General features: G+C 51.2%; 9 protein-coding genes across 9 annotated transcripts; 5 read left to right on the top strand and 4 right to left on the bottom strand.

The window, feature by feature from the left end:
• The first annotated feature begins 320 nt into the window (after positions 1-320).
• On the top strand, positions 321-1,686 carry F5Z01DRAFT_667647 (uncharacterized protein). The gene is made up of 3 exons (XM_046264295.1): positions 321-914; positions 962-1,052; positions 1,097-1,686. The coding sequence occupies exons 1-3, from the start codon at positions 516-518 to the stop codon at positions 1,285-1,287; spliced, it is 681 nt and encodes a 226-aa protein (XP_046113893.1). The 5' UTR covers positions 321-515; the 3' UTR covers positions 1,288-1,686.
• A 1,632-nt stretch (positions 1,687-3,318) lies between these two features.
• On the top strand, positions 3,319-4,491 carry F5Z01DRAFT_667644 (uncharacterized protein). Its single transcript, XM_046264294.1, has one exon. The coding sequence runs from the start codon at positions 3,539-3,541 to the stop codon at positions 4,262-4,264; it is 726 nt and encodes a 241-aa protein (XP_046113892.1). The 5' UTR covers positions 3,319-3,538; the 3' UTR covers positions 4,265-4,491.
• Positions 4,492-4,575: 84 nt separating this feature from the next.
• Positions 4,576-5,712, bottom strand: F5Z01DRAFT_667642 (uncharacterized protein). Its single transcript, XM_046264293.1, has 3 exons — positions 5,274-5,712; positions 4,845-5,227; positions 4,576-4,788 (listed from the first exon to the last, which is right to left on the bottom strand). Exons 1-2 carry the CDS (start codon positions 5,681-5,683, stop codon positions 5,053-5,055), a joined length of 585 nt encoding a protein of 194 aa, XP_046113891.1. The 5' UTR covers positions 5,684-5,712; the 3' UTR covers positions 4,576-4,788; positions 4,845-5,052.
• Positions 5,713-8,470: 2,758 nt separating this feature from the next.
• F5Z01DRAFT_667641 (mannosyltransferase putative-domain-containing protein) lies at positions 8,471-10,331 on the bottom strand. The gene has a single exon (XM_046264292.1). It carries the CDS (start codon positions 10,215-10,217, stop codon positions 8,805-8,807), a length of 1,413 nt encoding a protein of 470 aa, XP_046113890.1. The 5' UTR covers positions 10,218-10,331; the 3' UTR covers positions 8,471-8,804.
• Positions 10,332-11,030: 699 nt separating this feature from the next.
• Positions 11,031-13,399, top strand: F5Z01DRAFT_745808 (uncharacterized protein; the record flags this gene model as incomplete). Its single annotated transcript, XM_046266935.1, has 5 exons — positions 11,031-11,132; positions 11,464-11,545; positions 11,595-11,654; positions 11,714-12,688; positions 12,734-13,399. 5 exons carry the CDS (start codon positions 11,031-11,033, stop codon positions 13,255-13,257), a joined length of 1,743 nt encoding a protein of 580 aa, XP_046113889.1. The 3' UTR covers positions 13,258-13,399.
• Positions 13,400-14,907: 1,508 nt separating this feature from the next.
• F5Z01DRAFT_695842 (BAG domain protein) lies at positions 14,908-16,097 on the bottom strand (the record flags this gene model as incomplete). The annotated part of the gene is made up of 1 exon (XM_046266268.1): positions 14,908-16,097. Exon 1 carries the CDS (start codon positions 15,817-15,819, stop codon positions 14,908-14,910), a length of 912 nt encoding a protein of 303 aa, XP_046113888.1. The 5' UTR covers positions 15,820-16,097.
• A 686-nt stretch (positions 16,098-16,783) lies between these two features.
• F5Z01DRAFT_684243 (major facilitator superfamily domain-containing protein) lies at positions 16,784-18,434 on the top strand (the record flags this gene model as incomplete). The annotated part of the gene is made up of 3 exons (XM_046265918.1): positions 16,784-16,844; positions 16,890-17,172; positions 17,219-18,434. 3 exons carry the CDS (start codon positions 16,784-16,786, stop codon positions 18,432-18,434), a joined length of 1,560 nt encoding a protein of 519 aa, XP_046113887.1.
• A 3,794-nt stretch (positions 18,435-22,228) lies between these two features.
• F5Z01DRAFT_433426 (uncharacterized protein) lies at positions 22,229-24,060 on the top strand. The gene is made up of 2 exons (XM_046259704.1): positions 22,229-22,371; positions 22,434-24,060. The coding sequence occupies exon 2, from the start codon at positions 22,448-22,450 to the stop codon at positions 23,834-23,836; it is 1,389 nt and encodes a 462-aa protein (XP_046113886.1). The 5' UTR covers positions 22,229-22,371; positions 22,434-22,447; the 3' UTR covers positions 23,837-24,060.
• A 674-nt stretch (positions 24,061-24,734) lies between these two features.
• Positions 24,735-25,943, bottom strand: F5Z01DRAFT_667628 (uncharacterized protein). The gene has a single exon (XM_046264291.1). The coding sequence runs from the start codon at positions 25,838-25,840 to the stop codon at positions 24,791-24,793; it is 1,050 nt and encodes a 349-aa protein (XP_046113885.1). The 5' UTR covers positions 25,841-25,943; the 3' UTR covers positions 24,735-24,790.
• Between the last annotated feature and the right edge of the window lie 1,083 nt (positions 25,944-27,026).

The following is a 27,026-nucleotide window of genomic DNA, read 5'->3' as shown; positions in this document are numbered from 1 at the left end:
GAATCCACCTCAGTTGATCAATAGAAGTTGCAGGTGGTCCGTGTATTTTTTCGCAGCCTAGTGGCTTCTCGGCGACGTCGACGGCGAGGTGTATCTAATTTCGGCGGAATAGGGAGCCGGAAATGGCTCCCCCCTTCTCCCCCCAGACGAGTCGTCTCTAATTGCGCTCGAAATTGGATTCATAGGATCATGCCATGGCTCGGCGATAGCTGCGGTGTTATGTGAAGTATAATTCCTATACGGGGTTAAAAGCACCTGATTCCTTAGACAGACTAGTTCCAGACACGGAGGTCCAGACAAAATAGACACGCACCCTATAAGATCCTCCGTACGGGCCGGGATGGTATAAAGCCACTATAACCCTTAAAGCCCCATCAGTAAAGTAACGTCCGTGTTGTTGTAACGCTACTCCCTTTCCGCAATCTGAAGGAAGATATCTTACTTGAGGTGGCTAAAATTCGAAGCAATCGTCACAGTCTATCGAGATTTTGCTAGCATACTAGAAGCTAGGACGCATGGAAAGCTCGGCCGGAGAGCCTGTGGTGGCACATGTGCTACGACGTCAGCCATCTTTCTGCGTTAGCAAAACACCACGTCCAATACGACAAGTACTTCCTGTTTTTCTTGAAGCGGATCCGGATCGACACTACAGCCCTCTCAAGAGCTTGGACGCCTCTTGGATCGGGCAATATCGACGCCGGGAGGCTCGACAACTGGTCTATGTGACGAGACTACACGATGTCATCCTCTCAGACATCAGACAGTTATCTCAGTTATCACACACCAACCTAGCGCGGCCAGTTGCCGTATATAGTCACTATAATCAGTCGCATATCGCTGTCGAGTTCATTGATTTCGCACTTACGGACATAACGCCGCTCACCGAGATCGAGATATCGAGTGCGATGAAGCAGGTTTGGATTCATCCCTGATGTACTGCCGGCCATCTAATTCTCGCGAGGTCCTCACTGCTACGATCTATTTGGAGAGGAAGAACATTAGTTTCCGTTTCGATTTAGCACGTGTCGACCTGGGCGGAACTGTGAAAATGAGTGAGTACAGTACAGAGCAACAGAGCGGCTGCCAACGTATACAGCACTGGATTACAATCACGGACCCTTGACCGGTTTGGCCTCCGGAGAGCACGAGCCAGAGGTTGCAGCCTTCCTCGAGAGAACAATGTCGGCAGTCGGCCCAAAAATGCAAGATTGGGGCCCGCGCGCGTCGCATTTCCTGGCACGCCTCCAAGCTGGTCACATCCCGACTTTGAAGGTAGGGACTTTCTAAGAAAATGATATTGCCGCTGAGATGAATAGCATCCATTCCTAGCTCTGGCACCAGGCGATAGCCACCTGCAAGAGGCTTGCCGTTTTGCTGCACGACGACGGATGATATAGGAAACCTACTGATAGCCCCCCCCACCAAACAGGCCCCTGTTCGCTCTGGATTGTCGAATAAAGCATTATCACGCTTTGCGCGCATCGCGATTTCTAGGTCGAGTCACATTGCGTATTATAGATGCGTGGCCTAGAAATTGAACGGGCTCTGCCCTACACAGTAGTCACTTCTCAATTTCCTTTGCAAGTCCGGGGGAGACACACGACAAAATAATGACTCATGCACCAACATGCATATGATAGCTGGCTGACTAACACAATCGACAAAGGTCAATAGATTCAAAGAGTGCATTAGACGCTCACGCTTTTCCTTACACGCAGTGCTACACTCCGGGACTGGCAGAACTCTGCCGCCCTTTCTAATATACTCAGTAGGCTTGAAATTAGTCATGTGTTGCCTCTGCCTGCCTCTCGTGCATGAGGAGATGATGTAGAAGGATAATAGTAGGCGATCTCACACGGAGCAACAGTAAGGATGACTGGTGTGGGGATAAATTCATTTGGGAACATGGCTGTCCCAAATAGAGCGCTGCGATGTTATGATCGCCGTGGACGTGGGCCTAGCAATTTCTTTCATACAGTAGCCATCGCTAAAACAAAGATCCCGATGCTCTGCTTCGATCGGACGAGCCCGCGAGCTACCAGCAGCCGACTCTTTCACCCCCCTATCCTGTATCTTTGCAAGACGTATTGACGAGGAAGCTGCAGGGTACGTAGATCAGATGTCATCTTGGATTTACCCTTGCTTATGTTGATGAACACTAGGGTGCTGTTAGCCAAGAGACCGTCCGGGTTGTGGTTGAGTCCTTAAAAATAGATCTTAGCGCAGATGCTCATAGCTCCACCCTCGGGTATTCGCGTCACGGTATGCAGAACGCCTCGCTCCATCATACTTTGTCACTGCCTAGCTTCCCGGCTATTACTTCGCGTGCGTAGTGTTCACACGCATTAGGAGCAACGGGATGAGCGGTGATCTACTTATCACATTATGAAGACATGAAATCGTCCTAAATCGGCATCTTTCGCACTTCTGGCGCGATGCACAACATCGCGCGATTTTGCATTGCTCAGAGAACGTGGCACCAGTTGCTTTATCAGCCTGATTATATCACCACTCATCAATTGGTAGACGTCTGGCGCTCCTCACGACCCACATGATTCGTCTACCTCCGCACGTATCGACGCTATGCAGGGTGTACCACCGCAAGAGACCTGCTTAAGTGATTTCGATGTGCACGTTGATTCCGACCCAGAAAGTCCTCAGCCTAACCATGGACGATACCAGCTTACCTCGTGACCACGTTTGGCTCTTCACAGCCGGCCTGTACGATCTGTGTATGTTGGTCCCGGCATACGCGCGATGAGTGTCACATCCCGTCGGATCTCCCACGAAAGTAAAGAGGCAGCCTTCCGAACAGTTGCTTACGATACGTCTGGGACGTGCGAAGTTTCTTGAATGACTTGGTGAAAGGACTTGGAGTATGCGCCACAAGCAGCGCTTGGTTCGAACGCTGGTCAGAACTAGCCATCAAACCGCGATAACCGAGAGAATGCGGAGCATTGATTTCTACCTGATATTTTCCGCAGTCCCTGAGCCACTGTGCATCCACTTCCGGACAGCGCGTCCGATAGGAGTGGCTTCTGCTCTAATGCAGGATGTGGACCCGCTGCAATGGCCTGCAGCACTGTTTCACTGCTGTCATGGGAAACTAGGTTCTTCCTGTAGTTCCCTAGCTCAGGCACTGAGTCTTGGAAAGAACCATCTGTTGTGCGGTCGAGTAAATTGTGGACTATCGTCCGCGGCGTGAAATTACCTCCCAGCGAATTTAAATTGGGACCGAAGGGGCCGAGCCAGGGCGGTCAGGTGGCCGTGGGCTTGGGACCTCAGCCAACTGATTGCGCTTTCTGGGCATAATGGGAGCACCGGCTAGGATCAAATGCGTCTGAAGAGAGCGACCATTCATAGAGCCAGGTGCGTCGACAAGCACATTCGGGTAAGATAGGTAGCCGTGCCAAGTAGAGTTTACTTCCAAATCCGTCAACCAAGCAATACAAATGCCACGCCCACGGTAGAAACGCAACTCCTCAGATAGTCACAAACCCTTGGTATCCGACAATCAGTGACAAAGAAAGCCCTCGAGATGGCCCTGAATTCTTTCACATCATTTCCACTATTCGTCCGGCTGCCCGTGGAGATCCGACTGGCGATATGGGAACTGACATTCCACCACTTACCTCCAATGGTAGGTCACCTAGACACGGAGACGTATTGCACTCTCTCCGCTTCACAAACTGCCCCATCATCCGCTCTTGCTAGTCGCGAGAGCTATGAGGAATGGTTGCGGAGAACAACTCTTCACGAGACGCTGGGTGAGCTGAAGACGCAGCGTTTGTTCTCCCCTCGGCTCGTCATCTTGACACGACCGGAAGTTATGCTCGCGCATGATGGGATCCATCGGTGGGCTGCTATTACCCACATCGCATTCGAGATTGCTGGTGTAGACGATGTCTTCGAACTCTTCGAGTCGCTTGTTCGATTTGCATCCCTACAAACTATCATTGTAATCATTCCCTCGGGTATAATGACAGATCCGGAAATCCTAGAATGGCAAGCTAGCATTATTGAAGATCAAAGTCTCCTGCGTAGACTGTCCGCGCTAGTAGATCACGAATCGCCAGATGGGGAGTGGGGCGAAGACGATATGATTGGGTGGATTCTGCGTTATCGCCTTGGCGGCGAGGCGGCAAGAGAATTCTACAGTCGCAGGGACGGGCCCAAGGTCAAGGTACTTATCAGGCCGCCGCAGCTGAGGGGCACAGTGAGTGGCGACATCCATACGCCGTGGACTTTTACATTATTCGAGTAAGGGCTGCAGTAGGGAGGAATGCGACCGTGCGACACTACTTTATCGTAGGGTGACTTGTATAGTGAGAAAACAGGGTGGTTTGGCGCCGCCTCCGAAGCTTCAGTCAGCCAGTGTAGCGATAATACCACGCGCGAAACTGGTTAACTATCTTGATAATTGAAGACTCTTCTCCCCCACGAAAATTATCCTCCGGCGAATGGTCGTACTACGCAAAACGTTTATATGGTCTTCGGACTGTAAGATTTTCGACGAATGATTGATGCGACGTAGCGAGGACGAATATTCTCTCTCCAGGAGACCGCAAGATACGCCTTCATTGTTTGTGAGGAAGGGTCTTGAGTGCCCCTGCGCTTGACGAACGTACAATGGTATATGCCAACTTTTCTGGATCCACAGGGCCGCAGCTAAATCTACAATGAAGACCCATGACGCGCTTCACCTTGCCACAATGCCAATGCTAACGCGAAGGCCACCAGTCGCGCAGACAGGCTTCCGAAGGAGAGCTCTTAGAATTCGAGATCAGACTGACAAGAAACCCCGTCAGCAAAAAGTTTGTTAGGCCTGATGAGGTCTGCCTTACGTCGACCATTAACCTACACTAACGCACAACATTCAAATAGGGTCATGCTGTCGATAATCGCAGGCAGTAGCCGCTGGTGCTTTTGCGCGCAGACGCTATACAGGCTCGACTAGCTACGTACTCAGGAACCGTCATGCAAGTGGACTGCTGACGGTACGCATCAGACATCAATAGTCCTGCGCAGTTGCGGGTCTACCATACCTCTGCGTTATCTTCTGATTGGTGCAATGCGTTGAGCCTCAGAATCGAACGTAACTCGACATTTACGGGTGTTGGGGCGCGTGTGGAGTCGTCGATGAGCGTTCAGATTGTCTGCGCGGTTGAAGAACCCAGCCTTTCCACAGAACTCACAAATAAACTTTCGGTGGTCTTGCATATGCTTGCTAAAAGAACTTAGATAGACCCCTAATAATGTCCAGGGAGACATACTTCTTGATATGGCGGTTGAGATGTTCTTTGCGACTATAAGTCTTCCCGCATCCGGGGTACTCGCATGCGGGTCGTCTTCTCTGGGCCGAAATCCCGCGGCCATCATCACTAGGATTACAAGTAGTGCGTCCGGGAGACTGAATCCTTCTTTTTTGCTCTACCACATGTTCATGTAAAGCAGGTGTGTCTTCCGTCTGCAAGTGCTGGCCTGGGTCAGAGTCTGTGGCAATAGCATTGTCATCGCTCCAGCAAGTGCTAAGAATTTCGTCGAGCTCATGCAATGACATGATGGTGCTACTGTAGGGGAATGCCTCGACCATAGAACCCTCGCTACACGGCGATTCATCTGCGCTGGAAGGGTCTACCTGATTCAGGGGTGACAGGCTTGACATGGTTTGCTCATTTGACATTATTGAGGCTAAAGGCGTCACTACTGGTGTTGGTTGGCAATAGAATAAAGTCTTAGCCCTTTTCTATCTCATACCAAATCTATGCCGGAAGACCGAAATGGGCGTCGCGGTGGCTGCAGGGTCATGTGTAGCCGTCTATCGTTGGACTGCTGCAGCACAGCAGCTGATCCAATCTCAGCAGGCACAGGGCCCCACTGTGCTCGCAGGAACGGCCACAGACGCCTCATGTCCTTCCTCAGGTCTGCAGCCAAAAGGTGCCCTGGAATGTCTCTGTTCGCTCGTGAATGGCCTTGGCCAATATGCGGATCATGGCATAGGTGGTCTCACTGGCAAGTCTCGCGTGGGGAACGGGCTACTACGCCAGGGTTAGTGGAGCTGTCCCTGCCTGTTAGTACCCTACTAGTCGGTGACTAAAACCTTAGGTTTACCATCATCAGAGTACAGTAGGTGTTCGTTCATACGTTTTTTTTTTCGAGTGGTTCATGCGGGAGAAAACCCTTGTAAACTTATGATGCAGGCTGGCCGTGGAAATCTTTCCATTCGCTGCAACGACCGGGGCTGTTCTGTCTATGGAGTGGGCAGGACAGAGAATTGTGCGTTATTAAGCGTTGGAATAAGAGCTATTAAGACACTTCCTACGGCCGTATGCACAGGGGTGCTTGCTTGCGGATCGAAGATTGGAATACATCAATACCATGTTCGCGCCTTTAGTTGCGTTGAATCTGATCTCTACTACGTCGTGTTGTAGTTTTACTGAGCATCGAACCTGAAGAAGCTCCGGCTGAATGGACTGATAGCCTCGTCAGCTAGTTATCGATACAGGATCAGCTCATGCGTTGAGCGATGAGATACGTCGAAATCATATGGTGATCTGCCGACAGATCCTCGCTTGTGACTTAGGAGATCAAATAATCTCAACGGATGTATTCCATCCCAGTCACCCACTCGATTATCTTTGGTATCTGTGGTCATGAATGTGTACATGTTACGACCTGGTCCCTCGTAACCCCCAATAAGCAACTATTGCGCCTATATTAATCGCTCGTCATTCGATCAATGCCTGATCTTTTGTCCATGGCGCAACGGCTTAGGCGTAGCCGTTACAGCTTATCGATGTGCAGAAACAGTCTGATAGAATAGAAATATTTTAGCCATAGTGCGTGCCTAGAAATTTCCTTTGTAACCGGCACCTACTAACAGCCTCGACCCAGTTTCTACTCCCAAGTGAGAGGCGCTACAGGCAGCTTCGAGCTGCCAGGTAACGTAGTAGCAGAACTTTTACGGCGTCTCAGAAGGGGCAAACTCTTGAGTAAACAATCCCTGTGACCATTCCCGGTTGCTGATTGTCCCCATGGCAGGGTCTTGCCGCTCTTGCAAGCCTCCAAATGTTATCCTGCTGATAAAAAAGCAGGCGGCCCAGAAGCTGAACTCATTGTCGTTCAATATGTATTGTCGGAGAGACCTTTAAACAACCACTATTCCCTATCTAGAGCCATGCATAATGCACTAGGCATCGAACACCGACCGAGTCTGCAAATGGTTGGCAGAATTTTTTTGAACAGGTGGCACCAAGCGTCTCAGTTTGCTTTGGCTACTCGTCTTCTTACAATGACCCAGCGACGAATCTTCGGCACAACAAGGAGCCGCGGAAAGTGGGCCTCTGCCCAATTTGCATGCCCAATAGGCTGTCTATAAAGAACGGTCCCTCCGAAATCTTTACCAGTTTCTTCGAGCATACGTGAAAGGGTCCTCTTACGGTGATGCTTCAGTATTGAGCTTTGTTAGGAGATCCTCGAGAACTTTGAAGTACTGTGCAACGGCGGTCTTGATAAGCGGTATCAAAGAACTTTGCAGATTCAGCCAAGGCCTCATTAATCTAGTTAATTTGCTGTCGATATTGAGAATTTACTGTCAGAGAGCCTCTGGAGAGCAGCATGAGATATGCGGATGCAATGATTGAATTTTGCTTAATAATCAAGGCGAATTTCTTGATTAACTCTTTGCACCCCTGCAATCGACGGTCCTGCCTAGCTTCAAGAGGCCGCAATTTTGCCTAATAAAAGCAAAGGCGTGCTTTTTTGAGCAAGCGTGTCGAGAGGTGGAGTTCAGCTAGGTGGGAACGAAGCACTAATATTAAAGCACAACCCTTGGCTTGATTTGTAGTACTCTAGCCGCGCGTGGTATCGCCTGTTTCTGGAGAGTATCCGAGCGGCTGAAAAGAGGGGTTGAGTAGAAGAGTCCCTTGCGCGGGGATAGTGGTGACGGAAGGGACTGCATGATTTGACGAGTAGAACGGGACCCAATATAAGTCAAGATAGCCGCCTGTGAGCATCAAGAAGAGAGATAAACTCCTGACGACGTAGGAACGTTTGGCTCAAACCCAGCTTTCTAGTGTGCAATGCGGGTCACAATTAAGGTAGATTAGCTCATGAGTTATTGACAGTCGCCGAGATTCCATTGCTTTAGCGTCTGGACGTCCGTACATGACTTTGTTAGGATCTCGGGCTCGAGAGCATTTATTATAAGCAGCGATGCGCCATCCGGCGCACAATTCTAAGCCAGGCATAGCCCCTGGAATTAGAGGAACATTTGTACTCTCTTGCATCGATAAAGACGTTTTGACTTTACTAGCTTATGAGTTTCAGGAACTGATTATAAATCCTGGACCTAGTATAACCTGCTTGAATAAAATTGATCAAGGTAAGGCCCATGATATATATTGCTCGGGGCCGACCAATGTCACGCAGCGATATTTGAGTCTTCACGTACGCATTGGCCCCTCAAAGTTGACTATCTTACGGCTAATGTACTGTTCCGTCTATCAAATTCAGAAAAGTGAAACCCTGAGTTACTCGTCACAGCCTTGTCGTGTGTAAACGGCACGCTAAAAAGCGTGCTTCAATGTGGATGTAGATATTCCTTGAAGCTCTAACTTCAAAGAGATTTCTCTCCAAAAGATTATCTTATCTTCCAAACATAAAACGCCACAAGATACAATCTATAGACCAGACCAAAGACCTCGTCGGCTGATATGTTTTGAAGTGCATGCCCACCTCAAATACACCCTCGATAACATGAGCCTTCGCATAACCCAACCACAAGCAGCTACGGTTAGCTATCCTCATAAGCCTTCGACTCCTTCCAAGATCTCGTCGACATAGTCTGCGGCCTCCATGTTCAACATCAGCGCCCTTATTTCCATCTGATTCAGCGGCTTTATCGATGCCCTAGTCATACAATCTGGTCCTTGTCCGGTTACACCGTAAATCCAGCGGTCACTAATCCTCCATACCTCCGGAAGGCCGAACGATTGGGTTCTACCGAGATTGCTCCGCAAAGAACCTCCACTATACCAGATCAGATCGCCGTTCTCGTCCACGTGAGCAGGCGCGAGATTGCGGTCACCATAGGCAGCACAGGGACTCCCCCAACCTATCACAACTCCAGGATCTTTCTCGTACCCATAGCCTGACCCAGTCAGTTCCAAGCCCTGCCACCAAGACCCTTTGTTCTGATAAGATATCCCGAAAGTGACCTCGCTACGGACTTGGTATGTGTTCTGCCAACATATGTGCAAAAGCCCCATCAGGACCTCTGGCCGGCCCTTGTCGACAACGACGACCCCAGAGTCGAGCTCCTCGGCGTAGCTAGGTGTCTGCGCCCGAGACATGCGGATGTTTGGTAGTTGTCGTCCACCGCCGTCTCTGGGCAGATCGTGTCTTACTGCGGCCGTCTTTCGTTCATTGTGTCGATCATAGAAAAGAAAAGCGCCGTGGCTGCGAAAGGCCTGGTGTTCGAGAAGGCTATCAGGCTTCTGTAGCAAGATTGAATCCACATCGAGCAAGATTACCTGTTCGAAACGGGAAGCCAGGGCCGCGTACGGTTTGATCGCCCATTGGCCTTTTCCGAGTCGTAGGTGAAAGTCGTCAAAGTACGATAGAACATTCAGGAATGAGACATTTGCCATGGGAGCAAGGTGGGAGAGTACGTCTCGGTGTCTCTGAGAAAAATCATCTTCCCCAGCGTACGCGATTTGGATCGGAAGTTCGCTACGGAGCACCATTCTCAGGGATCGAATCAAGTGCCCTGCGAAGCGGATAGATTCGTGGCCCCCTCGGACAGGAATCACTATACCTTTCGATCTAGTGAAGGATGACCGGAGGTTTTGAAAGGGCGTTCCGCTTCTGGCTGGCAGAAAAGGCACGAGATTCACAGTAACTGACTCGATTGCCGATGTGAGATCGTGCCGGGCCGGCGCTTTCTCGTTAAGGCTGTCAAGGCTATACAGCCACTTTGTAGCTGATCTCAGTCGCTTACCAGCCTCCCAGAACTGCGAGTTGTAAGGAGGTTGTAGGGGATATGTTCTATACTCTGATGATAGTCGGTTGATGCCCTCGATGTCCAGACCAGGCAAGGTAAAGGGACGGCTGTCGCACGCGAGGTAGTTGAGGAGACTTCGCCTCTTTGATAATAAGTAAAAACAAAAACAAATACTAGCAATAACTAGATATCTTGCCAGCAGTACGTGATGCATCGTAGTTCAACCAGGAAACGCCAGATACTGATAGTGGCTGGTAAATGTCGGCACGTGACTCAAGTATATCGATTATTGAACCTCAACCACGAGACTATGTTGGCACAAATAAACCTTAGAACCGCGTGATTTCCTCCCGAAAATATTCTTCTCTGTTATCCGGAAGAAGCTGTGTGAGCTGATTAGGTAGAGATACAGTCACCCTCCAAAGACGTCGTGAAAAGGCCGGGCGCGCAGCCGCACGGTAGTCCGCCACAAAACGCTACCAGAAACGCCCTATGTAGGAACCCAAGCCAGTGACTCATGGAGATTCACCTTGCACGCGTCTAGTACCTAGGACCCAGGAATGGCTGCGCTACTGCAGGATAGGCAATACTTATCAATGCGCCGAACAAGACCGTTCTCTGTATGATTTGAGACCACGAAACCGAATACTCGCTTCGGCCAGGCTATACATGAAAATATACGCTCTCATCGTCTTACCCAGACGCTGTCCATAAACCACCGCACACTGTCCCAAGCTGGCCATGCAGGCGCAAGTGAGTATCGCGACCCCATGTGGGAGTCGGAAAGTTCTCCACAGCGGGTAACAATCCATAGTCGGTCCCTGCAAAGGACTCTGGTGCACAGGCTCTCTTGATGGCGGCAAACCAGACATTATGTAAACCTGAATACAGTTGTGAGCAAATGTACCTTCCTGTTCGCGCACCTTGTCTTTTAGTGGAGCTAGGGTATGTATCTGTGTACATGGTTCTACATCAATAAGTCATAACAAGCTGCGCTTCGGCTGCTACAACAGCCGGTTTTGGATGAATGCGTGTACTGCTAGGTCACTCAAAGTGGGCTCCAGCCGGCCAACGCGGTGCTATGTCACAATATTTTTCACACTATGAAACACTTTTAGTGACTAGTAAGGTGTAGGGCTTTGTAAGGTACTTTGTCGTTCAAAAGGTGTACACCGTCAACATCTCACAAAAACGCACTATATAGAGTCATCTTGAACTTTCGTGTTATTCGATTCGATAGGAAGCTTTGAATGCTGACGACTGTACTTCACGACTTGCTACGCCTAGTTGCTTTCAATTTCTGAAATTCCACGCGGGACGAACTCAATTTACTACTCAGGTTCCTCGACACTCGTCGAAATCTTGTCAACCCACTCGGTATCCGTACCCAGACAACTTTCGGAGGCCTAGTGGGGCTTATCATGTCTTACTCAGAGTCTATTGTGGGCGAAAGACTCTAGTCCACCGATATCGAGAATGGCACCCTATCGGAACGTGTTGCTCTTGAGCATGCAAGAGCCCGATCTATTTGTCGCGCGAGCGGTATGACTTCCGCCGCATACTCTGGACAACGCAGCTAACATAGTACTAGGTCTCACTTTAGAGGATATCCGAGACCTGACTGACAAATTTTGGGATTTCCATTTCGATCGTGAGTTCCTGAATTCCTGCCGGATTGTTTCCTCCAAGGCTGAGTACCTGGGCGACTAGCAATTGCCGCGAGGGATATGACGGCTTTTATTATTGCAACCATCCACCTGAACCTGTGCATAGGCACATTGAGCCACTTCGTTTCGAGCAAACCATATTTCAGAAATATCGTTACTCGACTGCTACGATTCGAGGCTTGTGGAGAGTTTATGCTGACTGAGATCGGCCACGGCCTGGATGCGCGCAACTTGGAAACCACCGCCACGATGCGACAGGACGGTTCCTTCACGCTTCATAGTCCTTCTTCCTCTTCAGCCAAGGCGATGCCGCCGACGACGCCTCTTTGCACAATGCCGCGAATCGCCGTTGTCTTCGCTCGGCTCCTGGTCTATGGAGAGGACCGTGGCGTCAAGACCTTCCTGGTTCAGCTGACTGACGGGGACAGCATGTGCCCAGGTATCACGTCTCGGCCCCTTCCGACCAGACCTGGCACCCGCCCTTTGGACCACTCCATCACCACCTTCGAAAACGTCTGGTTGCCCGCAGACTCGCTACTCTCTGACCCAGCCAAGGCAGTCGACGAGCGAAGCTCGTTCCTCCAGCAGATACGTCGGGTATCCGTCGGAACTCTGTCTCTGTCCATCATGGGAGTATCGGCTCTTAAAGCGGGCGCCTACATTGTCACTACATACAGCCAACGCCGGTACGTGTGTGAAGGGCCGTCACGCTCTCCTATTCTAGCCTTCAGTACACAACACCGACCTATATTGCGAGCTTGGACGTATTCAATCATCCTTGAGCTCTACGCGCGCTGGACCGTGTCGAACTTTATGTCGCTCGCCGGGGAGGCGAGCACGAGACATGCTATGGCTGTAATTTTCAAGGTGGCAGCCATGAAGGCTCCAGTTATGCTCGACGATCTCTCGGAGCGATGCGGCTGGCAGGGACTTTTTAAGCATAACCAACTCAAGGAACTCTCCTTGACATTTCAGGGCAACACCGTAGCAGAGGGTGACTGCTTGGTCTTGTGCATACGTGAGTTTTTCTGCAAGAATACGATTGATACTAACATGTCGAAAGGTCTTGTGTCCGAGCTGCTTGGCCGCAAGTACGATATTCCAGAGGCGCAAGACACCAGCAGTCCGCTCTCCGTTAGAGAAGCTTCCCTTCGCGCATACGCGGCACGCGAGGTCACAAGAGTTGGCGGGTATACGGCGCATCGAGACCGAGCGTTCGACCAGGTCATCAACCCCTTGAGCAGACCGCTAGTCGAGGCGATTGGCGAACGGATGGCAGTCGAAGCCGGGAAATACCTAGGGGCCGATCCTCACGTGCTTCAACTGTTCGAGTATTTTTGCATGGAGCGGAATATTGATTGGCATGTTGGCAACGACATAACGGCTCGTTCCGCGTTCGGGGACGCCATGTCGCAGGCGTGCAGCGCGGCGCTACCTCTGATGCTGCGGTCGCATCAGGAGAGCAGGATCAAGGATTACGTGTATGCCCCCATCGTTTCGGAAGCAGGCTGGGGCAGATTTTTCTCCGGTCTCCCTGTTTTTGAAGGGCCCGAAGAGCCTGTATCCACTCATCGTTCCAGGTTGTAGTCTAAGTAGCTGTAACGCTGGTCTTGTCTCACAAGACGAGACCAGAGCTGTTCGAAAAGTCTGATAGAAGATAGCTATGGCAGTTGTGTTCAAAATTTGAGTACTATCTTGTGAGCATGAATAGATATAGGGTTATATTTCTATACTTCACTTGACTAATGCAGATGTTGTCGTAACGACACGTCGTGAAGATTGGTAGTGTATACGGTCATGAGCCTATGCCGCCTCCTATCCATAGCATCTTATCTTCTCATGGGGTTTGAGTCGAGAGAAATTTGCGATGATATACTTTGATAAGTCATATACCAAGCGGCCGTTAGTACCATGAAGGCCAATCCTAGAAAGAGGTTCTATCCGCAACTACCCGCTGGTGGCGGTATCGCGGGAACGCGCGCAGTGCACTATAGTGGTCGCCCAGAATTTAGGACACTCATCGATACCTAGGAGTAGCATTCGCCTATAGATTGACAGGATATGAAGTGCTTTTGTACAATGCTTATACATAGGCAGCTGCGCGTTCTTATACCTGAAGCATATTCCAATATAATATGTCTTTACTTCGGGATTATTATATTCAGAAAATACATTTCGACCCTCTCTTCCAGCTGTTTTCATATAGAAACTCCGAGCATAGGGAGACAAAGTACGTAACGATAGAATGGTTTGTATGTAATGGACGAATATATTGATGAGGCTATCCCCCTCTTCACATATGAATATAAAAATGGTCTACGATAGTTACGACCCAACATGCGGCTCGCACGCTCCAATTATTCCACCAATGGTATGGTGATCAATTGCGTCTGGTTACCTTAATCACTCCTTCACAACCTTGATCACGAAGAAGTTCTTTTTAACTAGCCCTATGCCAAGTATTTCGGTCCGTTCTTGACGCGAATGGTGAAGCGTGGCTTTCTATATACTAAGGTAATCACTAGTCTAGTCGAACCTAGGTTTGGCCGCCGCCTATAGTCTGATATTAAAGCTATCGAACCTGCCTGCCGTCACCTTATACGCACAAGGGTCGCCCGCTTCAAGGGCTGAAACTATCAGCAAATGTGAAGAAGCTTGGGAGAAACTGCCGCATGAGCGTATTCAAGCCTGTATTGAGCGGCTTTCTCACCATGTAGCCAAATAATCAGGTTCAACCGTGGAATTTAATTCTAAGAGGGGCCAGAATATTAGGGACTATATCTTACTATGCAACACCAAATCTTACTTCTTTAGTCCTATGCGGCTTCATTACTGTAGTCCTAATTAGCGTCAGCAACGACTTTTTGGCACCGGTCTCCATACCCACTCATTCTGTACCGTCCGTGCTCAAATAGATGGTAAGGAGACGCCGCTTGGCTACACCTGGACTTCACTACAGTATAGAGGCGGACGGACTTCCCTATTTCCCCTGGCTCACGCGACTTGGCAATAACCTAATGAAGCCACTCGAGATACTTAACGCTGCACAAATGTCCTGTTTTCGGTTGCACAGCGTTTCCGAACGCTAGGCAGAAGGTTGATGAGGCGGGCGCGGTACACAGACACTGGCTTGGCATACGACCGCGCTCAAGGACAACTGAAACAAAGTCCATTGCTTTCATCCATTTGCCTTGAGCATCATGGATCAAGCAGTCGCTCGCTGATATATGCTACTGTCTAATCATACCGGTACGATAACGACGCCTTGGCTGCATCAATTGCCTTCAACGCCTCTTGGACCTCCCTGACCAGCGCCTTGCGGCGTGTCTTCACCTCGTCAATGCCATCTGTCTGCACTTCATCGAGCCTTAGTATAATTTGCTGCAGCATGGACTCGGAGATCTTGCGATGCTCATCCTCGCGCTTCTCCGCGTCTTTGCGTATCGAGGCCGTGAACTGCACGCATAGTGGCAGCCACTTGGTCGTGAACTCGGCGGCGAGCTCGTCGAGCTTTTTTAAGGAGCTGGCGCCTGGTCTATCAGCAGGAGTGTAGTCAGGCGGGTCGAACATGGAACGGCTGTCATGGTGCCTGTCGGCCGAGTCTTTGCCGGCCCTGTGGGCTGCCTCCTCCTTGATTTTCTTACCCTTACGGCCCCTAGTCTTCTTCCCGCTGTCAGGCTCCCTAACTACGACTGTTTCTCCATCCGATGCACTGCCCTCGAATCTCCGAGGCACGACCGCAGTGATCTCACTCTTGTTCTTTACGCCGTATTCCCGGACAGGCGTGGAAGCGTGCTCAAGCCCACAGCCTTTGTAGGTCAGCTTGACACGCTCTAGCGTTCGCTCGTCAAGATTCATCACAAGTCCGACTCGGTTTTTTACATCCCTGACCTGTAGCCTACCATCCCCAATCGTATATGCGGGGAAATGAATTGGATACGTGATACCCCTGTTCTTGAGGAGTAGTATATCGTCTTCTGGATTTGGCAACGTATGTATATTTACTTGGTGTCGGCGACGGTCATGAATTGGCTCGTCTAGTTCCCGCGATGTGATGTAGCTATAGTCGTCTTTGGTAATGGTGGGAGGCCCGCTCGTCAGAGCGCTGTACGGAGACGGGTTCCGTCGAGTGTACGCGTACTTTGACATGGTTGCCAGCGCGTATGAATTAACTTGGCTTCTAAAGTGAGGTTTTCAAAGGATCGACCACTTTACAACCGCGTTACGGATACCAGACCGGGACTCTTAGTTACTTTGCAGGAAGATAGCGATATCAGCGGCTAATTATTGGTGCTATCACCATAATATAAGTCAACCGAGGAGGTTGCTATAGCACGTGGGCTAGCAGCTTTACTTCACCAATTCCCGTAGATCATTACTCGAGGACTTTTCTACTTTTGGAGGGAGTTGATGAACATCTACAATCTAATATAGAATAAGAATATAAATTCGCTAGAGTAGGAAGTACTTTAAGAAGCGTTTCTGATTCTATTTACTTCGTGCTGCCTGCCTTTGAGATAGGACAGATGGAAGGTAAAGGGTAAGCTTAGAGTCCACTACACGGAACTTCAGCCAAATTACGGCGGAAGACATCCTATAGCGCGTCTGATAGTTGCTCATTCAGTCCCAAGAGGGATCAGGATTCCAAGTACGCTTTGCCGAGCGCCTCGTCTCTCCAAAACAGACCGTTCTACAGCCGGCCAACGTGGCGCTGCGCTGAAGCATCATGCCCGCTTCGTGAAATACTGCGGTTGTTTGACAAGATTGCGCGTTGATCCAATTTAAGACAATCCCACACGCAACCTAACAGCAATTGGACCTCGTACCATGCTTGAAGCCCGTTCTTGGCATCCCCCCTGGTGTTGGTTGGACGCTGTTGTTTCTCTAAAAAATGGTCGATTCTCTGTGGGCAGGTCGTGCACCACGTTAAGAGCTCCAATCGTCCCGCATGGAAGCTCACATTCGTCCGCATACCTAACACACAGACGACCTGATCCCGGCACATCCCGACTGCAACACCAGAATCTATATCGCTGAACGGGACGAAACAGGAGACGCCATCATGATGTGCAAGTGGCGACATAGATATCCCGCAGACCATGTGAGACCTAGGATGCGGATGTGGTCGTGGAGAGGCATCATCTCAGTCTTCCTTTTGACAAGCTTGATCAGCGGTAAGCTATCATCCTCTTCAAGATACGTCTGTACTCACTCACCAGGATATGATGTTAGTAACGTTGCCAATATCCAACCGCGCCTGTATGAAGAGTTTGGCAGGATCGAGCTTCTGCCTTGGATAGGTCTCTCCTATTCTCTCGCCAACCTCGCGGTGCTCCCCTACTCTAGAAGAATGATTTCTTGTTTCGACTGGCGGACTCTATACATCAGTCACTTGATCATATTCATCCTCGGAGCAGTGGTTGCGGCTTCCGCACCTAGCCTCAGTGCGGTCATTGCCGGGCGCGTTATCATGGGTCTGGGGGGCTCGGTGATTCAGCAGACGTAAGTGTCTCGACCTCCTCCTCCCTCGGTCCTAATATCATGCCAGAAACTTGTCGTACATCTCACTTTATACGAAGCCGTCGGAATCGGCTTCTCTAGTCGCATGCATATCGGCTATGTGGGCTATCGGACTAGTCGTCGGCGGGCCGATCGGAAGTGCTTTTGCTGAGTCACAAGCGACTACCTGGCGGTGGGCCTTCTACGTGAACGTCCCATTTATCGGCGTTTGCGTCGTCATATCATTGCTATGCATCCCGCATCACTCGACTATGGGCCGGGGAACTTCAATCGCCGAAAGGATGATGAGGCTTGACCTCGCAGGCATATGTCTCAGTGCCCTGGCTACCGTCACCTTCGCCATCGCGTGCACTTTCTGCGGGTCGATATGGAATTGGTTCTCTCTCCAATCAATTCTGACCTGGGTCAGTTGCGGCATCGCGTTTCTACTATGCTTCCTCCAGCAATACTTTTGCGTGTGCACCACGGCTAACGATCGTGCCCTTCCCCTGCACTTACTGTCGCCGAAATTCATGAAATTCTTTCCATTGTGGGTGGCCACTGGTTGCGCCGGCATCACGTATGCGATATCATTATATTACGTCCCCCTATACTTCGCCTTCGCTCGTGGTCACGACGCCCTGCAGCAGACTGTTCGACTGCTCCCCCTCGTCCTTGTTTTTATTGCTACAGTCATTCTCACGGGTGCATTCTTGCCTCTACTCAACCGCTACGAGATATTATTCATCATGTCAGGCTGTATCACCACCGCCGGCGCCGCAGCCATGACCGTGGTACTTGCCAGACCCACGGCCACAGACAGTCAGATAATGGGTCTAGAAGCATTGCTTGGGGTGGCACTTGGGTTAGGATTCCAACATAGTTTGGCTATTTCAAACATCCTTATCCACGATGCACGGGATAAGATTGACAGCGCAATGCTCTGCAATCTGATGCAGATGGGTGGGATTGCCTTGATGCTCTCCGTGGCGGGCTGTATCTTCCAAAACGTAGGGCTTGGTCTTCTGCAAGACTCCATCAACTTCGATAGGAGGTTCACAGACCATCAGGTTCAAGAAGCTTTGGCTGGGGTCTCTTCCGCGCTCTGGAACGAATCTGATCCTCGACTAATGGCCAGGGGCGTTCAGGCGGTGGCGGAAACCATTGCTCGGGAGTTCTATATTGTCCTCGCGGGGGGGATCATCTGTCTATCCTGTGGGACGTGGATGAGTTTAGAGCGGCTGGGCGCTCTCAAGCGTTCGTGACCGTGCGAAAGCCGCATACAAACTCAGTCACCTGTACTCCGCCACACACTGAGGTGTGCTCACGCGGAAGACCCCGACTCTTTTGGCAGCAGCAGGCGTCCCGCTGCTTTTGTGACGCCTCAAGCGCGACAGCGGCAGGCTACCCCACACTCGTGGCATGGTCAAGACTCGTCTTGCTTGCCAAAGCTGATGTATCGCTGAAGCGGCTGAGTAATTTAATTTAAGTATTTAGATAAATTGTGTCATAGTACGGTTCAACCCGCCCGGCAAAATACCTGATTCTGCGTAAGATGCAGCAAGATATTACTGGATTCATATTGTCGTTGAATGACCGTGGCTGGGAAGAAGGAAAGAGACTGGGTAGCTGCGCAGGAGATGTTTAGCGGGAAATGCAGCGTCAGACGAGCCCCGCGTCCGCCGCGCTGCGCTTGGTTATCATAGCGAGGTTCATTCAGACATCACCCAGAATTAATAGCAATTGCCACAGTTGCAGAGAGGAGCTATAGGTCTCTGAAGGGCGAGAGCCAGCCAGCCAAGTCACGGGACTGCGAGCTCTGCGTTTCTAATCAATTCTTATGCGTTATGGCCAGAACGTACCAACAATGAATCGTGCAAAGGCTTGCAAACGCTGTAAGAGCGGTAGCGCGATTTCCAGCCTGACGCCCTGAAGGACCTAGGAACATGTGGACTCGCGTCAGCCACTGGTAAGCAGAACACGCCATTGTCTGGCACGACGATAACATCACTCGTGTCTTAACGATGGCATTCGATGTTTTACTAATTTACACGCCTCCATCACTCCTAGTGGTCTCATTGGCACCTCTCCTCATGTTCGCATAGTCTCTACCCGCAGACGAAGAACATGATACGACCTATTACAACCAGCGATCCGAACTCGACGTGTCCCCTCACGCCTGTCCACCTCGATATCTTACCTGGAGTCTCTACATCAGCACAACCGCGGGTTACAAACGACGACGAGCAGACCTTTGAACACCTCGCGCATGACATCGAATTCGAGCTAGAGTGTTGACGCGATGGCACTAGCTAATGATAGATAACGTGGTTAATCCTTACAAATGACGCGCTGGCACACCGACGAACAGGATCGCGTCGCACACGCGATCGGACGACATCATCTATTCGGCTTCATGTGGGCGGACCGACAGCCTTGTATCAGGGAAGCCGCGATAGCATTGGGAGTCATCGGGAGGTAAAAGCCCTTGGCAAATGAGGTCATTACAATCCGGCACGGTGATTGACTCACTCACAGCGGCTCCCTCAGAGACTCATGACTTGGGCCAATCACGTCGTCAGAGTGCAAACAACAATTGTAACCTGGCGCGGTGATTGGCTCACGGCCACAAGTAGCGAAGCCCCCAAAAATGCTATGGCACCCACCATTATGAACATCACGTATAGCTATTGTCAAGGGCTGACCCCATCCTTGGTCAATAGCAGGGGTGCTCTATTAGGGCTTTGCAAAGCTAGGGCGAATCAAGAAAGGAGAGTTATAGCTCCCAGCTACGAATACGGATACGGAGTACGTAGTTGCGGGGGGAAAAGGGGCCCAATCCGGGCCGTACTGATCCGTGTTCGACATTGCATCACTCTGCGGGCAGGAAGCAGCTCATATCAAAACATCCCCGGGCGAGGGTAAAGCACCACGCAATGAGTCCAGGTCGTGGAAACTGCACCATGCCTTAGTGGAAGCCCCGCGGCCATATGCGCCTCTCGCTTGTGTCTCACTTTCCCCCCCGACCGTTGTCCGATCACCCCGGGACAGTCGCAACCACTCGCGACGACAGTGATCAAGTTACCTGATCACCACCGCCAAGACCTATCACTACAGCCACCAAAGTATCTAAGACGCAACGCTTCACCATAGTCAGTCGCCACTAAATTATGAATAGACTGTCAGCGCACATGTCGGTTCTACTGTAATCGACTGTGCCCCATTAGTTCCTCGGCTTATTTGATACACTGGTGTTCTTCAACATAATCAATTAATTGAACGACCTTTGCTTCCTACCCTGTTGCAGGATAGAATCCGAACGTCACGCCTCCTGGATTCGCAAGATTTCCCGAATGAATATCTATTCGGCAAACGCAAAAAAAGCTTTTTTTATATGATAGTATCACTCGTGATTTGTCGCTTAGCCAGCGAAGGTCCACTTCTATACAGCAAAGGCACATCGGATAAGAACGCCAAGCCTATGCTGAAGGCAACATACCCAGCACTTATCCTAGTCTAGTTTAGCGACGTCACGCTCGCTTCCGCTTCCGTCAGCAATAATCATTTCATTCAACTTCATGATCAATTATCTCGTAATCGAGAACACGCTGTTGCACCCGCTGGGTTTGGCGCCCCTCCCGATCGGGTAAGGCGCCCTCGCCGCCGTGACGCCGCCACCCCTGCCACCCCGTCGGCCGTCCAGCAGTGGTATAAAAGGCCGACATCCATCCTCCCCCATCGGATTGTACCTTCGACTTTCGAACACCTCCTCGTCCACGTTTCTTTCTCACCGCGCCGTTTCAGCTCTCTCGACTGCGCTCGCTCGTCCCTGTTCTCGCCCCACACCTTTGTCCACTTCGGCCAGCGTTGGCCATGCATTTTACGAGTTCACTTCCAGCGTTCGTCTACGCGCGCCTCGTTGACCCTAGCGTTACTCCCGCACCCTGCTCTAACTCGTTGTCCCTTCTCCAGTATGGTCAGGAACGTCCCCGTCTCCCTCTCTCAGTCATTAACAATCTCAGAAGCGCTTCGTGGATTGCGGGCACGAAATTCGGCCCCTTCTGCGCCAATCGCTCGCCCACTGCCTCCACCTCCATGACGAGAGAAAGTTGTCATCAGCGACCACCTCAACCATGCAGGCTTAGAGCAACATGATGACAGCCGGGCCAATGGATTAAAATGCCGCACACACTTCCTCGCTTCACTCTCTCGTGCCGTCTACCCAACGCCGCATGACGCATTGACGAGTCAATCTCCGGCAGCCCTGTTTGTGCAGCAAGGCCGCAGGATGGAGACATCTTCCAAGATAGACACTTCTTGGGGCTGATTCGCCATGATGCGTCCCTCTGGGCTGTGTCGTCAGCCGAAGGATGGTCGATCCTTCTGATGCTGATCGTTCATGTGGGCAAGGTGGACCGAACCGGCGTCCGCTTTTGCCCCATAGCCGATGGGAGATGGATTTGCTACATGAAATCAGCCTGGGCGCCTATGGTGGATCTCAGACCTCCTTCTCTTGTCGCCGACAAGGAATGCAGGCACATGATTGGAAAAACTTGATGTCATGACACGTAGGCGCAGTCGGTCTGTGTCGAGCTAGCGGAATGCTAGTGCATGGCGTTAACAGCAAGCTGCTGCTTCTGCGGCGTTATGCCTCGTGTAGGAAGCATCCCCGGATCAAGTTACGTTTCGGTGGAGTGAGTACAGCTCGGCAGTTGCATGATTGGCAGCGAGCAAACTGGGCAGAGTGCTGGGGTGAGATCACCAAGATGCCCTGTCACGGATGTGAAGGGAAAAGTCTGGATGCGGTCAAGTGCCTGGCGAAGGCGACGGTCCTCCAGCTTCCGGGTTTTGGGCATTTAAGAAGCTCGCCGTCCGCCAGGTCGATCTCAACTCGTCAATGAATCCTTCAGACTCTTGCAAGCATTCGCATCTTCCTGGAGATTCGACCAAGACACCGCTATCATCATGGCAACCCCTATTTCTCTTGACACTCAGAGTTTTTGGATCCCTCCAACAGAAGCCACCGAGAAGTTCGACATCGCAAAGTCTTCACGGCAGCCGTTACCGCAACAGTCGCGGACACTTGTTACGACAGCCTCGGTGTTGATTTCTTCTGATGAAGACTCCGACAACGATTCACTCCCATCAATTAGGACACTTGCGGCCTCAGTCGCCGCTAAGCAGCGAGCTTATCCAAGAAACGCAGGTCAGCGGAGCCAGCCCAAGGCGATCTCTGGCAAGCACAGGACTAACCAAGTTTACAGACAACCTTGCTCACATGCCTGAGATAGCTCAGCGTGCTAGACGTACCAGTTCACGAGGCTCATCCACTACCAGTCAACTTGGCCAACGAACAAGATTGAGCAGATCAGCATCGCCCACGACTGCGTCATCCAACGGCAATGTGCCAAAACAGCACCGGGATGCCAGTCCTGACAAACCTCGTCGCGGCTCAATCATCAAGGCATTCCCTGGACATGCTGACCTCGGGGTAGCCCCTGGCAACCGGCGTGGGTCCGTTTATGGCCCGGAGGCTGAGGTTTTCGATCATGATGCTAGCTCATTTAGCGACCCCGATCTAGGACGTGTGAAATCTCAGGAGACTTTACATGCGCAAGAGACTACAGCGGGGCCCGGTGATCTGGATTCTGGCCGAAAAAGCTCCCTGCCAGACGATGGACAGAGTTCTCAGTCAGTAGAAGGCTTGACCCGTGACGCAAACAGCAGTATACCTCCTACAGCTGATCCGACGCTGGCTATGGATTCTTCTGTTGTGGATGATAGACCCCCCGCGGATCAAGTCAGCACTACTAGTGCCCGGACATGGAGGCGATTGCACAGCACTCGTACACTTTCGGGGACGCGCGCCGTTCGTCCATTTGGAAAAAGGGCAAGCGTCAGATCGGAAGCGGGCAGCAGTGACGAAGACGAGGCTCCGGCCCGCAAGCGTCAAAAGGCCACACGTTCCGCTCGCCTAGGACGTGGTGCGAAGCCTAAGCCTAGACCTGCGCGAGACCCTCGACTCCGCGCCTCCAAATCGACGTCGAAACAGAGTAGCGATAGGCCAGTCGTCTCCAATTCACAGTCTGAGGATGCTTTCATAGCAAGCTACCAGGAGTGGTCGCTTCCCGATGCGACGCTCAAGTGTGTTCGGGACAATGGCAAGGCGACATTTCAACTTGAGTTCTCTTGGGAAACGCCGTGTGTGGCTCATGCGGCCCAGGATTCATCAAGAAGCAGCGCCCCGTTACTATCGAGGAAAGCTCGAAATCCGAAGACCAACACCGTGGCCCACACCTCTAGGGAGGTTACAGAGGATAGCCCGGAGGAGTCTCATCCTGGCAAGGCTGGTGACGTCGGTATATACTCCGTGAAACGAATGCTTGCTCGATGGAAGAGGGGCTTCTACTTTCTACAATGGTCAGATGACACCACCGGGTGGGAGCCAAAGAGGAACATTCTCGACAAGGAAATGCTTCGCGACTTTGAGAAAACGTACAAGGGATTTGATGAGGGGATTGATGTACTGAATTCACGAACTTGGGCTGGCAAATGCCAATATCTACTGCATTGGCATGGTCGCCCGCCGTCCGAGGATTCGTGGGTGGCTGAGAGCCTCATGAGCCCGGATGCCATCGACAGGTTCAGGGCGGGCGGGTTGGAATAGCCACTTGTCAAATAACAGTTTCGTCTTCAGCTCCACATTCACGCGAATTCCTTTGAGATGCCATCCACCAACCGTTCACTTGTGTTTGGTGTTTAAGTGCGAAATCTTCTATCGTAGAGATCGGTGAATGACACAGAGGGATTGGACTCCGTTGTTCAAAGTACCTTGGGAGGTGCGGTGGGCTTGGGCTGGCCGTTTCTCTTTCTTTCACCCCTAGGTGTATCATGCGTGCAAGGAGAGTGGACCCACGATACTAGCTGTGCGTCCAGATACGTCGTAATCTCTGAGGAGCTCGGAGGCTGTTTTGGGCCCACGCACTAGAATGTTGGCCCGCCGGACGCAGTCACGTGCCCGAGGCCTGGCGAGGCATGCCCACGTAGTGGCCATTACTGGCCTCACTTTGTGCCGTGCCTGACACAATGATCTGGTTGGTTACTCTGTGCCGGATCAGCCAGGCTGAAAATGTCCCACAAGAAAGCATTCTATATCACGCCTGCCACACATTATCGGAATCCAAAGGTGGAGGTGACGAGTTGTGAACGACGTTTGATAGGAAAGAATCGAGAAAGCTGCACGGCGCTGTGGAACATGGCGAATTAGACACGAGAACCAAGCCCCAACCGTTACACCGGAGCTCAAAAGGCCCCGGAAGCGGTACCACAAAAGCCAGTTCTGAATGTGGACTCTACGCACTAGAACGTATTTCTTCCAGTTGAGCGGGAACATGCGACCCAGGATCCTTGATGCACGATTTATCAGAAGATGCTGCCGCCCCTATGGGAAGTGTACCAGCACTTGCTCGTTGGGTCGGCGAGCGCTATGCTGCCCCGGGTAACCATCTCTGATCCAGCAGTTGCAGGTGCTTGAACCATACTGCGCCATGATACGTGCACTCCCTATAGCGAATACATTACTCATCAGTGTTTTTGGATTTTAATGTTTTAGAGGAGCCACTCAATTGAGTTGTAGGAATTGCCCGATCCTCCTGATGGCCTGTTCATCTCCTTCCATCGTGTCTGCCAATTCCTCGCTTACCCAACCTTCGGTCCAACCACCTCCAAAGTCAACCAGCCAAGCGTCGTCGTGTTCGTCGACTATTACATTGCTAGCTTTCCCATCCCCCCAGACAATCCCTTTGCTATGCAAGGCGCGAACAGCCTGCCGGATTTGGCAATGCCATTTTCGTCGTCGCTGAAACGACACTTTGGGAACGTCCATTTCTCTTAGACGCTGGCCAGGAATCCACTGGCGGAGGAAGCCGATGATGCGGTATGTATCTGCGTGCCTGACATATCCCAGCAGGTGAGGGATATGTATAGTGGCGTTGTGTTGTGGTGGTAGACGATCATAAATGTCCTGAAGGCAGCCCATTTCCCTCCCTACACTTGTGCCAATCAACCCTCCAGCACTTCCAAGGGCTTTGCAGAACATCTCTGCGTCCTCAACTAGGACGAGGCTTGCAACTTGACCACTACCTTCGACAAATACCTCTGTACAGAGTATTGCGCGAGAAGAATACCAGGGGAGTGAGAGATCAATACCCAACTCAAGTTCTTCGGCCTCCTGATAATAAGAATCGTCCGCAGAAAGGGTATAGGCCTCGCTCGCTTTGATAGGGGCGATAAAAGCATTTTCAGAGGAGCCGAGAAGTTGAAAATGAGAGGTTGCAGGATAAATGATGCCATGGAGATCTCGCGAGGTTTTGGACTCGATTTGTGGCGTAGTCTGAGCTTTGAACACTGGCCTGCCGGCATTCAAGATGATTTCAAGGATTTCGTCCTCCATATCATCGTATTCGTCATCTTCCACATCGCCAGTCGCGATACGATCCATAAGATGGATCAGGCGGTTTTGTACTGAGTTCTGATTTTGTTGGCCGGCCGAATAGCTTGGAAAGACAGAAACCGCAATTCGCTTGCCGTTGAAGTTGAAAATGATGTCTGCCCCATCCCCATCGCCCCCATGGATCTGATATACGTCGACAATATCAGCCCCTGCCTCCATTTTGAGTGTCTCCTTGAGGTTGCTGAACTGAAGCGCGGTTCCGCTGATCACTCATGAAGGAGCTAGTTGAAGTGAGAGTTGAGTTAGCCGCCTCAAATTGCCAAGTGGTACTGAGCACATCTCTATATAGAGAGGAAAGCCTAGGCGCGCGGTTGCCTGGCCCCACTTTCGGCACCATGTGCTGCGAACCAATCGACGCGGCGTGGCTGGGATGCGTTGACACACCAATTGAATCAGCTAGCGCGTCGTTGCTATTCTAAGAAACCGTATGGATTCATGATCGACACTCCAAGCAGATTGTCGACAACGGGATGTAATGCAATTACTCCTCTAGCATGCTACTGAGCATAATACATATAATCAGCATAATCCGTCAGCTCCAATGGCTGATAACCATCGGAACACTTTTGTATTTCGCTGAACACCCATTGATTCTTCAAAATGTGCCATAATACAGGATAAGTCGAGAAAGCACTGTCCGAGCCGCCCAATCTGGAAGCAATGGCCGCCGTTTTTGGAGGGTTTGACAGTGAGGGGCTATGGGCGGACGCAGGTACCGGGTACCTCCGAGCGCGTCGTGAAGGGGTGGAGCCCTTGTGCCTGGGCCGTCGACCCCGCCGAGAGGGCCAGTGGGGAAGAAGCGGAGTTAAAGAACCGTTCAAACGGGGGGGGGCGGAAAGGATAAACTATTGGTCCGACACGGTTATGGTGCGCCAGAGGATATCGGACTAAAGGGGCAGTAGCTAACTAATCGAGCTTTCCGTCCGATGCACCCGGGGCTAGGTAGAGCTGAAATTGGTCGCACTGGCTTTGTGGGTCCATACGTACTATTATTGCTCTGCGCATGTACGGGAGAGTACCAGGATTACGCTCCACTACTTAGCATGTAAGTTGTATGTGTCAGCGTGGCCCGCCATGTACCGTGGAGTCTGCCTGCCGCCCAAAACATAGAGTATGAAGATGATGAGGAACAGTAGAAGGCAGTGAGAATGAACATTCACTATCTGAAGAAGATGCTGATGCTAAGAAAAGAAGGAAGAACGCGATGCCGCGAAGATGCTGCCCTTTGAAGGCAGCTGTGGGCCGAATGTGGGCGAGCAATAGGTGGGCACCCGGGTGCCCAAATAAGATTGGGCACCCGGGTGCCCAAATAAGATTCCTTATGTAAGCAACAGCCAATCTAGGG

Source organism: Emericellopsis atlantica (assembly GCF_019669845.1).
Source record: "Emericellopsis atlantica unplaced genomic scaffold F5Z01scaffold_45, whole genome shotgun sequence".
NCBI classification, from domain to species: Eukaryota; Fungi; Ascomycota; class Sordariomycetes; order Hypocreales; family Bionectriaceae; genus Emericellopsis; species Emericellopsis atlantica.
The sequence above is the reverse complement of the archived record's forward strand: the minus strand, read 5'-3'. Positions and strand labels throughout refer to the sequence as shown.